At 35.4% G+C, this 13,596-nt stretch overlaps 1 protein-coding gene across 5 annotated transcripts in view; it reads left to right on the forward strand.

The window, feature by feature from the left end:
- The window catches only part of nek1 (NIMA-related kinase 1), a 225,527-nt gene that overhangs the window by 36,355 nt on the left and 175,576 nt on the right, over positions 1–13,596 (forward strand). For all 5 annotated transcript variants that reach the window (XM_039751159.1, XM_039751160.1, XM_039751162.1 and 2 more), the window contains exons 7-11: positions 5,077–5,163; positions 8,204–8,258; positions 12,059–12,259; positions 12,599–12,662; positions 12,931–13,088. In XM_039751159.1, coding sequence (XP_039607093.1) covers positions 5,077–5,163; positions 8,204–8,258; positions 12,059–12,259; positions 12,599–12,662; positions 12,931–13,088 — 565 coding nt within the window. The remainder of the gene's footprint in view (positions 1–5,076; positions 5,164–8,203; positions 8,259–12,058; positions 12,260–12,598; positions 12,663–12,930; positions 13,089–13,596) is intronic.

The following is a 13,596-nucleotide window of genomic DNA, read 5'->3' on the forward strand; positions in this document are numbered from 1 at the left end:
TCTTTGTTTCCCTCAATACTGCTAGGTGGGATCTCAACACTGATTCATACCTAAGAGTCCTGTTCTTCCTAAACCTCCATGATTTTCATGATCATACTTGTCAGAACACAGTGGAATCTATTTTGTTAATTCCCCACCCATATATCTGGCATACAAATATATGGCAAAATTCTGTCTATAAATTTTATGTACCTGAGATGGAATCATTTATGGCTGGTAGAAAATAACTAAGCCCAGTATTTGAGATTTTTGAATACAATATTGAAGGCATTCATTATAAGCTCATTGTCTTGGAGCAGTATATATTGTGTACTATAGACATTTAGAGTAAAAAAAACCCTCAAACCTTAAACTTTACTTAAATTTCATTACAAATTGGCCCATTCTTGGCAATAAAAGGAAAAGATGAAAAATACTAATAGCGCACATTTGTTCAGCACAAATGACATAGAAAATGTTTTAAAAATTATAAAATTGTTCATATTCAGTTTCAAGTTTTGATTATGCTTGTTTTTATCGGACAAAAACAAAACCAGATAATAAACCATGTAGTACAGTAAGTTTCCATATTATATCCAACCCTGTTAAGTGTACAGTTCTGTTTGATTGTGACACAAAAGTAAGCTCCATAGTAGCTCTTTAACCATACCATAATTACTAAAACTGAAACTAATAGATGTAAAAATAAAATAGAAATGTATTTGTGAAATATAAACCAAATTAATACTACAAATATTTGATGAAGTAAAACTAAACTGAATTTCCAAGTAAGGTCAGAAAAATAGAGAAATAAAAACTAATATAAAAAAGCAAAACTATAATAACCTTGGTTGCTACCTTGAACTAATATCATTTAAACTCCTTTTTTCCTCACCTCAAGCAGAACCCCAGAATGGCAAAGCAAAAGCAGGAGCATTTTATACAAAGTTATTTAAAAAAAAAAACAAAAAAAAAACACTGAAATATTGCATTGACAAAAGTATTCAGACCCTTTGCTATGACAATTGCAATTTGGTTCAGGTGCATCTTATTTTGTTGATCATTAATGAGATATTTCTATACCTTGTGGAGTTCAACTGTGGCGAGTTAAATTGATGGGTAATGATTAGGAAAGGCACACACCTGTCTGTATAAATCCTCACAGTAGACGGTATATATCAGAGCAAAAATGGGTCCAAAAGATCAAAGGAATTAGTACAGAGCTTAGAGACAGGATTGTGTCAAGGCATAGATCTAGGGAAGGCTACAGAAATTCAGTCAGCATTGAAGATTCCCAAGAGGATACAGTTACCTCCATTATTTGTAAATGGAAGAAGTTTGGAACAACCATGTTTGTTCCTGGCCAAACTGAGCAATTGTGGGAAAAGGACAATAGTAAAAGAGGTGACTAAAAACCCGGTGGTCACTTTGGGTGTGCTCTGGAGAACCTTTGTGAGAAAAGATAAGTTGATGAAGCAAAGAATGTCTGGAGGAAACCAGGCACCGCTAACCACTTGTGCAGCACTATTACAACAATGAAGCATTGTGGTGGCAGTATCATGCTGTGGGGTTGTTCTTCTGCTGCAGTGACTGGGAGTCCAGAGAGGGTTGAGGAAAAGCAGAACAGAGCAAAATACAAAGGTATATTTATTTCAAACATGCTCCAGGGCATTCTGGACCTTTTTAACTAGGCTAAAGATTTACCTTTTCAACAAGACATTCGCCCTAATCACAAAGCAAAGATGGCACAGTAGTAGCTTAGGGACAACTTTGGGAATGTCCCTGAATTGACTTGCTAGAGCCGAGACTTGAATGCATTTGAACATCTGTTTAGAAAACTGCAAATAAATGTCCACTGATGGCAGCCATTCAACCTGATAGAGCTTCAGAGGATCTGTTTAGTAGATTGGCAGAAGAATTCTGAAATCTACAGTACATCTGGAAAGCTTGTTGTGCCATTTTCAAGAACATTCCAGTCTGTAATTGCGCAATACTCAGCTGAAGCATCTTTAGTAGCAAAGCGTCTGAATATTTCTATTTATGTCAGTCAGTCATTTTCAATCCCACTTAGTCCTGAATAGGGTCGTGGGAGATGCTGAACCGATCCCAGCCACCATAACAAATCCTGGAAAGGGTGCCAGTCCGTCTCAGGGCAAACGCACACACACATACACAAACATACCAAGCACACACTAGGGTCTATTTATTATCAACAATTCATCTAACCTGCATGTCTTTGGACCATGGGAGAAAACTGGAGCACACCGAGGAAACTTACACAGGCATGGGGGGAACATGCAAAATCCACACAGGGAAGGACTCAGGATGTGAACCCTCAGCAGCACTGCCACCATGCCACCCCAGTATATAAAGTGTTTTTTTCCCTTTGTGTCTTATTTTTACATAGTGAATATTTTGAGGTTTTATGGGGCCTGTCCAAAATAGATTCCAACTTTTTTTTATTATTTGAGAGCACCATTTATATTCATGCAGAAGTGTTACTATTTTGAACGGGGGTGTCTGACAACTGGTAGTGTAAAATTTAACTAGTATTGTAAATTGGAGGAGAGCACTATTAAACTAAATGTCAGTCAAAATAAGATGCATCGAATTATACTTTATTAAGGCATGAACAAAGTAACAAAGAAAAATTCAAAGTACTGTACTACACAATTCTCAATTCTCTAGCCCTTTCTCTCCCTCTTTGGTTTTAGTCCTAAACTCTCAGCTTCAGCTGCCCTTCAGAAACATGCTCAGTAAGATTACCGCAAATCTAAGTGCCACCCTGAAGTCGCATCTTGGGTCAAAGATGCCACAAAATTATAGCCTCAATGTCAAAGTACTTTCATGCATATGCTGCCTCTACCCCCATAGTCTTGTGCAGCCTTTAAAGGGCAAGGACTGCAAGGCAGCTTCAGACCTCTCTTTTGTCAGTTTTGTGTAGTGGTTTCCATATAGCATGATCAACTAGTATAGTTTGTTTGACTTCCTTTAATACCTGTATTGCCCAACTTTCTTTTGGATACTGATAAATAATTAATTTGCTTGGCACTCACAGAGTTTACTAACTGCAGGTGGTCCTGCCTTTCAGCATTCAGTTGTGGGCTCTATCTGCTGTTTCCTCCCGTTTGCATGGTATCTAGAGGGCCCTATGTAATGCCACATTGCTAAGTAGCTTTGTCATTGATAGTCTCCTTTCTTGTTTAGAAACTGTCTACAAAATCTAAATAACCGGTTTAAACTGAATTTGCTTCTTTTAAAGCTGAAATAACTTTCAAGTTTTATTTTAATAAACTACATAGAAGTATATAGTTAATCTATTGCATGATTGTGAAAAAACAGTTAATTTACTATAGGCTATTGTTCTTAATTAAAGCATTTTTTTTTTAATAAAAAAAAATGGCCTGTTACAGTTTAAAATTTTGCTTATGGGCCACCAGAGTTATCCAGTATGTCAACCCAAGAATGTTTTTAATGTAGATCAATGCCTTCAGAGTGCACACATTATAAAAGAATACGTGCAAGTCATTTTTTGGAAAGCAAATATTTTAATGAGATGTCATTTTTAAAGAAGCCTGCCTGTACTCTTCAACTCATTGCATGCCTCCCTTCATGGCTACATTTTATGCCTAGGGTGTGGTTTCCTGTAGCTTGTTTCGCCAGTGCTGCAGTTGCTCTTGTTCTGTGGTGAGCAATTTGTACACTTTCTGATTTTTCCAAGAAGAATTTAGAGAGATTTTATACTTGCTCATACACACACACTTCTGTCCATTTATATCCTCACTTCCACTCGTTTGAAATCTGCAATTCACTCTATCTGCATGTCTTTGAGAATGTTTGAGGAAACCCCATGATTACGTTTGGAGGTTACACAAGCTCCACATCAGCTATGATAGGGTTTCAGATTCAAGCCCAGGACATAAAATCTCAGTGAAGAAATGATTGTGCTGCATTTAAACAACTCCTCTACAGTTCTGTCACTGTCCAAATACTTATATTTAATTTTAATCATTTTGGCTCTGTGTGCCACCACAATAGATTTGAAGTCAAGAAATACTTACATGATTGAAGTATAGGCTCTCAGCTTTAATTTAAAGGGTTTTTTAAATTAAAAATATTTTATGCGCCATTTAGGAATGACTGTCATTTTTATACATAGTGCTCCCCATTTTAGGGGCTCAAAAGTGTTTGGACAATTAACAGACAAGGTGTTCCATAACCAGGTGTGAGCAGGTCCCTCATTATTTCATTAACTGTTAAGCAGGTAGAAGATCTGGAGTTGATTCCAAGTGTGGAATTTGCATTTGGAAGCTGTCGCTGTGAACTCTCAATATAAGGTCCAAAGAGCTGTCCATGCAAGTAAAAACAGGTGGCTGTTATGCATAGAAAAGAAAACAAACCCATCCAGGATATAGCCGAAATGCCAGGGGTGGTCAAATCAACCGTCTGGTACATTCTTGAAGTGAAGGGATGCACTGGTGAGTTCAGCAACACTGGAAAGCCTGGACAACACATGTTGTTGATAGTCACAGGTTCTAAGAAGTTGTGGCTGCTGTAGCAACCTGGACAGGTCTAAGGTCTCATACACTGGTAAAAAGAATGCAGTGTTTTGCTGGCCAGCTTCAGGCACATCCTTGGTTTCATGCCGTTTTAATTACTTCATTATTTCCATGAAAACTTATGCTTATCTCTGTAAACAAAGTAAAACAAGTAAAAAGGAACATATCCTTATCTCAGGAAAATATAAGTGCAAAGAATATGTGTTATTCCAGTTTTCATTTGTTATAATAAACCTACCTTGGAAACACAGGAAGATTGTTTTCTGAAATCGAAATCTTTCCCAGTTTAAAATGGATATATTCAGTAATTTTTAAGGCTGCTTCCATTCTATCCAGAGTATGGATTGGTTCAGGAACAAGCATGGTATTTCAAAAATGTATATAAAAGCTTCACATTAGGATGCAATTTCCTGTTACAAACTAACATATAACATCATAATTGTGAAACCAAAATAACATAAGCTTCCAAAAAACTATTAAAGGTATATTTGAGCAATGTGTGTAAAGATGTGCATATTAATTTTTAATTCTTTTTCAGCACTGTAGAACTTGCAAGGACCTGCATAGGTACACCGTATTATCTGTCTCCTGAGATTTGTGAAAATAAGCCTTATAACAATAAAAGGTATTTTACTGGAGTTTCTTTCTGCAACAATCTTAAATAATTTTAACATTATTATGCTAGTGTGTACGTTGATTGATTCCCCAGGTATTATTACCACTTTAACTTATTAAATGTGTTTAAAAATTGACAAATAATTTGCATTTTATTAGGCTGAACACACAGATCAAGTAAGCCTTGCATGGGACAGATCCAAAAGACTAATCAGGCTTTCATTGACATCAGTTGTGCAGATTATAAACCACTAACATGGGTGAAGTCATTAGCCTTATACAAATACTGTACAATACAGCTTGAACTTGTAGAACCATGAATCTGTAAAGTTTTTGAAAAATTAGCTAATATTTCTAGATAGATATAGCGATAGATAGATAGATAGATATATATCTATATCTATCTCATTTTTAATGTAGGTAGATCATTTTGACCTGGTCATTTTAAAAGTAGCTCACAAGCTGAAAAAGTGTGGGCACCCCTGACATTGATCTTTGTAGACATGTAACACACATGAAATGCATATGTTCCAAATAACGATATAGTATTTTTATAAAAGGATCTACGAGTTTTTTTTGTAGGCTCTGGTAATTCTAGTGTTAAGCTTGCACTGCTTCCCACCTTCTGAACTCATTTTAGTTCCCTTGTTTCTCTCACAGACTGTACATCAAATGCAACCACTCTATGCATAATTGTAACTGATGCTGTTTCTTCTCCTGTTCCGTGCTCTCTTTTTGTCTGTCTCACTTTTTCTCACTCCCCTTGCCTCTTTTATTATATTTGCTGCTACAGTATTTGTTTATCTTTATATTTTTCATTGTCACATGTTCCACGTACAATTAAATTATTTTATGCAAGTCCAACCGATATGTAATTGGTCAAAAGTTTCTTGTGCCATTATAAACAAGATTGTTTCAAAATACAGTTCTTGTATTTGTCAAGTGTCTCAGAATAGGAAAATGGTGCTTGTTGGCTGAATCCTCAGAGTGATGCAAATTTGGTCCTACTTTTTGGAGACGGAGTAAAAGCATTTTTTCAATATTGCAAAAAGCTGTCCTAACTCACTAAGAGCTTCCAGATGATAGTATTCAGGCAGAGACTGGCACATGCATCCCGGGAATGGCTGAATATTTTGGAAATGCTGGACAACAATTAACTCGTAAAAAGATTTTGGTCCGACAGAGATGGAATTTTGTATTCGTAACAAATCTTCTATGTTACGTGTTTGGACAATCTGTGGATACGTCATCTGCTTTCAGATGATATGAAAGAGTTAGTAACCCTATGCTTTTTGGCAACAGGAAAAATGCCTTGCAAGGCCCATTTGGTTAAGTCTCAAGAACCATTTCTCTAATTTTGTACCAAATTTTGAACACCCTTACAGCACATGAGGTAGTACACAGATGCATACATTTCCCCATGGCTCCACTTGAGGTTATGGTAAAGCCAGTTGCATTCATGCAAATCAACACACATAAAGGTTATTGCAAGTGTGGCAGAGCATGTTAATGTGAACTGAAAGCAATATCACAGTATCAACATAGGTGATCATTGATTCAAACTGTACTCTAGTAGCCAGCATATTACCCTGAAGATAAGTTGGGCTGGATAGGTTGTAACAAACTACTATCGAGCTGTTGTATAGAATATATATATATATATATATATATATATATATATATATATATATATATATATATATATATATATATATATATATATATATATATATATATATATATATATATATATAAATATATAAATAAATAAAACACACACACGGGTTTTAGAGTGTATGAAATATATATTTGTTTATTTGCATCCGTGTTGTTGTGTTTCATTTTACTTTTCTTTCCATTGTAAGTGAAGGATTAATGGATAGCTCTCTAGTGGATTTTGACTTGTGATGCTACCTTAGAAAGAAAATGTTTTTTTTTTGTTTTTGTTAATAGAAAACTGGAGAGGAATGGAAAAATATTGTACCTGATAGTGTCAAATCCAAATTTTCTTTTGTTGGGTATAAAAAAATGAATGAGGATGTAACTTTAATGAACAGAGAAGAGATGCCCAATAAGGGGTAATAAAATTAGTTTTCAGAACGCTACTATGTGACTGTGGACCCAGGTTAATGTTCAGTGGTGAAATTACAGAGAGAGGCACATACAGCACACGAATATGAAAGATGGTGGTTTTTCTAATGGTACAAATGGGGATCATTCATTGTTAAGTAAATGTGCCTGTTATCGGGATTGACACATTCGGTGTGTGTGTTTCGGTCTTTCCATTTTATTGTTCTTTCCAAAGTGGCAACAATTATGTGCAGCTTAGTGCAATATCCTACCTTATGATTTCCCTGTTCTTATTCTCCTGTTACTTAGTATATGATTATCTTTGTGGTGATGCCTTAGAATTTAATATCAGAAAAATACAAAGTATTATCATGATTTCCATGGAAACTACAAAATGTCATCATGAGCACCATTTAGCAGTTCAGAGATCCAAACAATCATAACATTATACATCTCAAACATTGTCTACTTGCTGGGACTGAAAGTAGGATGCTTCGTAACTAATTCTCATATCTTACTCTGAGGCAGGACAAACTCTTATCCTAATTAGGCTTTTAGTACATTTTCTAAAACTACTTCTGAGACGCTTGATAAATTAATAGAAACACAAATTAGCTTACCTAATGTACTCTTTTTGCCTATTTCTGTCTCCATTTACTTAAACAGTTGCATTCACTGTGGTTATTGAATTTGTATTTTGTAATGTATTATGTTGATCCCACACAATTTTCTGTAATAACTCAAACATATGACTTTTATGCAAACCAGTGTACTAATAGATTTCAATTTCAATGACAGTGCATTTGCAGTGTTTGCTTTCTGCACAAAAATGGGTATCTCCATCTATGACTTTTCACTGTGATGCCACTTTATTCAACAATCATTTTTTGTTCTCAGAATAGGCGTTTTATTATTTTTTGTAGTATATACACTTCATTTTTTATTTTAAACTTTTATTTTTTTTATAACTTTATTCCTAGTGACATATGGGCATTGGGCTGTGTTCTATATGAAATGTGCACACTTAAGCATGCTGTAAGTATGTCTATTTCCTCTACCAATTTACTTTTAATTTACTCATAATTAAGTAGGGCTTTTTGTCTTTTACTACCATGTGTTTGTTAGAAGTATGACACTAATGGGCTGATAATATTTTTCTTAACTCTTGAAGATTATAAAAATGTATTTTCCAAAGCATCTTCTGTATAGCTCTGTCATTGCTTTTATGTAATTTTGTGTTTGTGGTATTTTTGACGCCAAGTAAATTTAGTGATATGTCTTTAATATTCTTGATTTGAACTGTGTTGAGAATGCTATGGTGTAAAAAAACATCTTTCTTCAGCTCAGCAGAGAAGTAAACTGAAACATTGTGTGCAAGGACGGTCCAAAAGTATAAACTTGTGGTCCTGTAAATTGCACCAAACTGATACAAACTTTGCTTCCTCTTAGTATCTTGAAACCACTTTGAACCAGCATTGCTAGAAGAGTGGTTCATCGTCACTTTTTTTGTTTTACCCCAAACATAGTAGCAAAACTTTTTATAGTTTAATATTACTTAAATAATCAAGCCCACATTTACAGTATGTGATCTTAACATAGCACATGACTGACAATTTATGTACTACAGTATATTGTTTTCCTATTTATACTCTTAACACTAGAATTACCAGAGCCTACAAAAAAACTCGTAGATCTGTCCCACCTTAAATCACTTCTTAAAACCAATCTCACCTCACCACCAGCGTCTTTTGTTAATCTAAATGTGCTGATAAAGAAAAGTTGCAAGTAGCCGGCTATTCCATCCCCCCACCGACTTAGAACGTGCACATAACTTCTCCCAGCTCACGCCTTGATTGATTATCTGGGAGTGAAGTGGAGTTTTAGTATGGAAATAATAGATCGTTGTTTGGAACACACACATTTCATGTGTGTTCCGTTTCTACAGTATGTTCCTGTGTTTGAGCGACACGATTATGCTCAAGAAATAGACGTGTAATGCCACGAAAACTGCACGCAGGCACTGCAGTTCACAAGCATTGGTACGAGAATGCAGTCACAAGTATGGGCAGAGCTACAGCGCATCTTTATGTGAAAACCGTAGTGTCAGATTGGGGGTGGGGGAAGAGGTAGGGAAGGATCCTGAACACGACTGAGAGAATGAAAAGTGAATAAAAAAAAAACTAACCTTTACAAGTACCATAAATTACACTGGCTGTTACACACTGAAATCAAATTTATGTTTTTATTTTAAAATAGTAAGAATAAGAGCAGTTTACTTCTCAAGATTGAATCGTGCGGGATTGAACTCGTGACCTTTTGATTACTAGTCAGCAGCTGATACCATTATGCTACCATGGCAGTTGTGATAAGTATGTGTCAATGTGGAATACAAGCATACTTGTTCTGTTATATTTGTACCTTTTGTGAAACTGTTAATTTGATATTTGGACTTCAGGCTTCATACATTATATAGTTTATGCCTACATTTTGTCATTTACTACTACAATATGAAAAATGTTTGTTTTAAAAATGTGTTTACACGGATTACTGTAGAAACGGAACACACGTGCAATGCGTGTACAGTATTCCAAATAATGATCTATTATTTTCACTCTAAAACTCCACTTCACTCCCAGATAATCAATCAAGGCGTGAGCTGGGAGAAGTTTGTGCACGTTCTAAGTCGGTGGGGGGATGGAATAGCCGACTACTTGCAACTTTTCTTTATCAGCACATTTAGATTAACAAAAGACGCTGGCGGAGAGGTGAGAACGGTTTTAAGAAGCGATTTAAGGTGGGACGGATCTACGAGTTGATTCGTAGGCTCTGGTAATTCTAGTGTTGAATCTGTTGGAAGCATTTTAAAATGTACTTTTTTACTGATATAAAAACCATGTAAAAATTGTCAAAGTAAAGATACCATAATTTGATTTTCAATTATGTAGGCAATTCTACTAGGACAACCTATCTAAACTATGACACCTGAAACAAGATGGCTGTCTATGTACACTTACAGTGGTGTGAAAAACTATTTGCCCCCTTCCTGATTTCTTATTCTTTTGCATGTTTGTCACACAAAATGTTTCTGATCATCAAACACATTTAACCATTAGTCAAATATAACACAAGTAAACACAAAATGCAGTTTTTAAATGATGGTTTTTATTATTTAGCGAGAAAAAAATCCAAACCTACATGGCCCTGTGTGAAAAAGTAATTGCCCCCTGAACCTAATAACTGGTTGGGCCACCCTTAGCAGCAATAACTGCAATCAAGCGTTTGCGATAACTTGCAGTGAGTCTTTTACAGCGCTCTGGAGGAATTTTGGCCCACTCATCTTTGCAGAATTGTTGTAATTCAGCTTTATTTGAGGGTTTTCTAGCATGAACCGCCACCGCCTTTTTAAGGTCATGCCATAGCATCTCAATTGGATTCAGGTCAGGACTTTGACTTGGCCACTCCAAAGTCTTCATTTTGTTTTTCTTCAGCGATTTCAGAGGTGGATTTGCTGGTGTGTTTTGGGTCATTGTCCTGTTGCAGCACCCAAGATCGCTTCAGCTTGAGTTGACGAACAGATGGCCGGACATTCTCCTTCAGGATTTTTTGGTAGACAGTAGAATTCATGGTTCCATCTATCACAGCAAGCCTTCCAGGTTCTGAAGCAGCAAAACAACCCCAGACTATCACACTACCACCACCATATTTTACTGTTGGTTATAATGTTCTTTTTCTGAAATGCTGTGTTCCTTTTACGCCAGATGTAACGGGACATTTGCCTTCCAAAAAGTTCAACTTTTGTCTCCTCAGTCCACAAGGTATTTTCCCAAAAGTCTTGGCAATCATTGAGATGTTTCTTAGCAAAATTGAGACGAGCCCTAATGTTCTTTTTGCTTAACAGTGGTTTGCGTCTTGGAAATCTGCCATGCAGGCCGTTTTGCCCAGTCTCTTTTTTATGGTGGAGTCGTGAACACTGACCTTAATTGAGGCAAGTGAGGCCTGCAGTTCTTTAGACGTTGTCCTGGGGTCTTTGTGACCTCTCGGATGAGTCGTCTCTGCGCTCTTGGGGTAATTTTGGTCGGCCGGCCACTCCTGGGAAGGTTCACCACTGTTCCATGTTTTTGCCATTTGTGGATAATGGCTCTCACTGTGGTTCGCTGGAGTCCCAAAGCTTTAGAAATGGCTTTATAACTTTTACCAGACTGATAGATCTCAATTACTTCTGTTCTCATTTTTTTCTGAATTTCTTTGGATCCTGGCATGATGTCTAGCTTTTGAGGTGCTTTTGGTCTACTTCTGTGTGTCAGGCAGCTCCTATTTAAGTGATTTCTTGATTGAAACAGGTGTGGCAGTAATCAGGCCTGGGGGTGGCTACGGAAATTGAACTCAGGTGTGATACACCACAGTTAGGTTATTTTTAACAAGGGGCAACTACTTTTTCACACAGGGCCATGTAGGTTTGGATTTTTTCTCCCTAAATAATAAAAACCATCATTTTAAAAACTGCATTTTGTGTTTACTTGTGTTATATTTGACTAATGGTTAAATGTGTTTGATGATCAGAAACATTTTGTGTGACAAACATACAAATGAATAAGAAATCGGGAAGGGGGCAAATATTTTTTCACACCACTGTATCTATCAGCATCAAATAGAAAACTAGCTTTTCCAATTCTAGTCAGGTGTTAAGTCTTAGTGTGCATGGTTCAGAACAATGTTTCTGTTTTTCATTTTTTATATTAAGAATATTTTGTTATATTTTATATTCAATGCAATATTGTATATTGCTGGTTTTAGCTGTTGTGATTGACCAAGAGTTATTTTTACTTCTCTTTCAGTTTGAGGCTGGAAACATGAAAAACTTGGTTCTGAAGATAATCCGTGGGACATATCCTCCTGTATCTTTACACTATTCCTATGACTTACGCAATTTGATTGCACAGTTATTTAAAAGAAATCCTAGGGATAGACCTTCTGTGAACTCCATATTGGAGAAACCATTTGTAGTTAGAAGAATTGAAAAATTGCTTACACCACAGGTGAGGACTCGCTGTCCTTTTAATATTTAATGCAGCAGATAAATATTTTAATTTGTCAGAGTCTCTTTTTTTTTTTTTTTTATAATTTTCTTATATACTTTTCTGTTTTTTTCTGTATTACTACTAAAGGCCTGTGCATTTAAAAGCTCTAACTTTTAAGAGGAATTCAGCCTATTTGTAATATTTTTTGTATTATATAATAATAATATAACTATAATACAATAATTTATATAAAAGTAAACACACTGTACAAATTTTATTTTATAGTCTTACCTATAAGCATATGCTTATTTCTGTACAAAATGTAAATGTGTTTTTTTTTTTTTCCCCTTCGAATAGCTTCTTGCTCAGGAATTCAGTCATGCCGTTGTTCATATTCAGCCTAAACCTAATGTGATGCCTGGTAAGTACCAGTGGTATAAGACATTGTGTCATCCTGTGATGTCTTTCAGGTTTAGCTAAATGGTAAGCATTTTATTTGAATTTAAATTTTAGTAATCATTTCTAAATTAATCTATAAAATGCTATATTTTTTTTAATTGTTTTTAATTGCAGTCTTTATATTTTTGAAGGAAATGCATGTAATAGTTTTTACATTTTATTCCATGAGTGCTGATTTTTTTTTTTTTGTAAATTTAGAAATCTGTTTTGATTTTATTTTCATATAATAGTAAAGCGGTCTGCACCAGGCCCAGCTTCTGCTTCTGTGGCTCCTGCTCAAAAAATAACAAAACCAGCAGCAAAGTATGGAGTGCCTTTAAATGTACAGAGATCCAGAGATGTAGTAAAGAAGTCTGGTGGTCGCAAGCCTTTAGTGAAGCATAAACAGGTGAGAACAGATAAAATGTCTAAAAACATCTAAATTAAAATCTGGCAAGATAAGTTAAAGTGTACTCAAATACCAGCACTTCTGTTTTACTTTTCCTGTAGCAAATATGTGATGGTGTTTATAATTTCAGAACAGTCCACATTGAAGTTCTTGTAATTCAGCTGCTGTCATTTATGTACTATAAATCAGTTTTTAATTTAATTTTATCTTTTATGTGAATTTGATTACAGGAAACAATTCAAATACTGAGCTTTGTATGATTTAATAGAATTTTGATGTTTACCATTATAATTCCTTTTTGACAATGTTGCATTTAAAAATATGAATGTTGCTTCATCTTCATCAAGACTATTACTGTGCCTAAAATCTGAAATGCTCTTGGAGTTCAAAATTAAAAGCCTGTAACCATGTCAAAGACAAAGTAAGTACTACACTCATGCATGACTGAAAGTAGAGGACTTATTCACAATAATATGTGAGAATAATTTGAGTAAAAACTACAGTACGT

Source organism: Polypterus senegalus, chromosome 4 (genome assembly GCF_016835505.1).
Source record: "Polypterus senegalus isolate Bchr_013 chromosome 4, ASM1683550v1, whole genome shotgun sequence".
Taxonomy (NCBI): Eukaryota; Metazoa; Chordata; class Cladistia; order Polypteriformes; family Polypteridae; genus Polypterus; species Polypterus senegalus.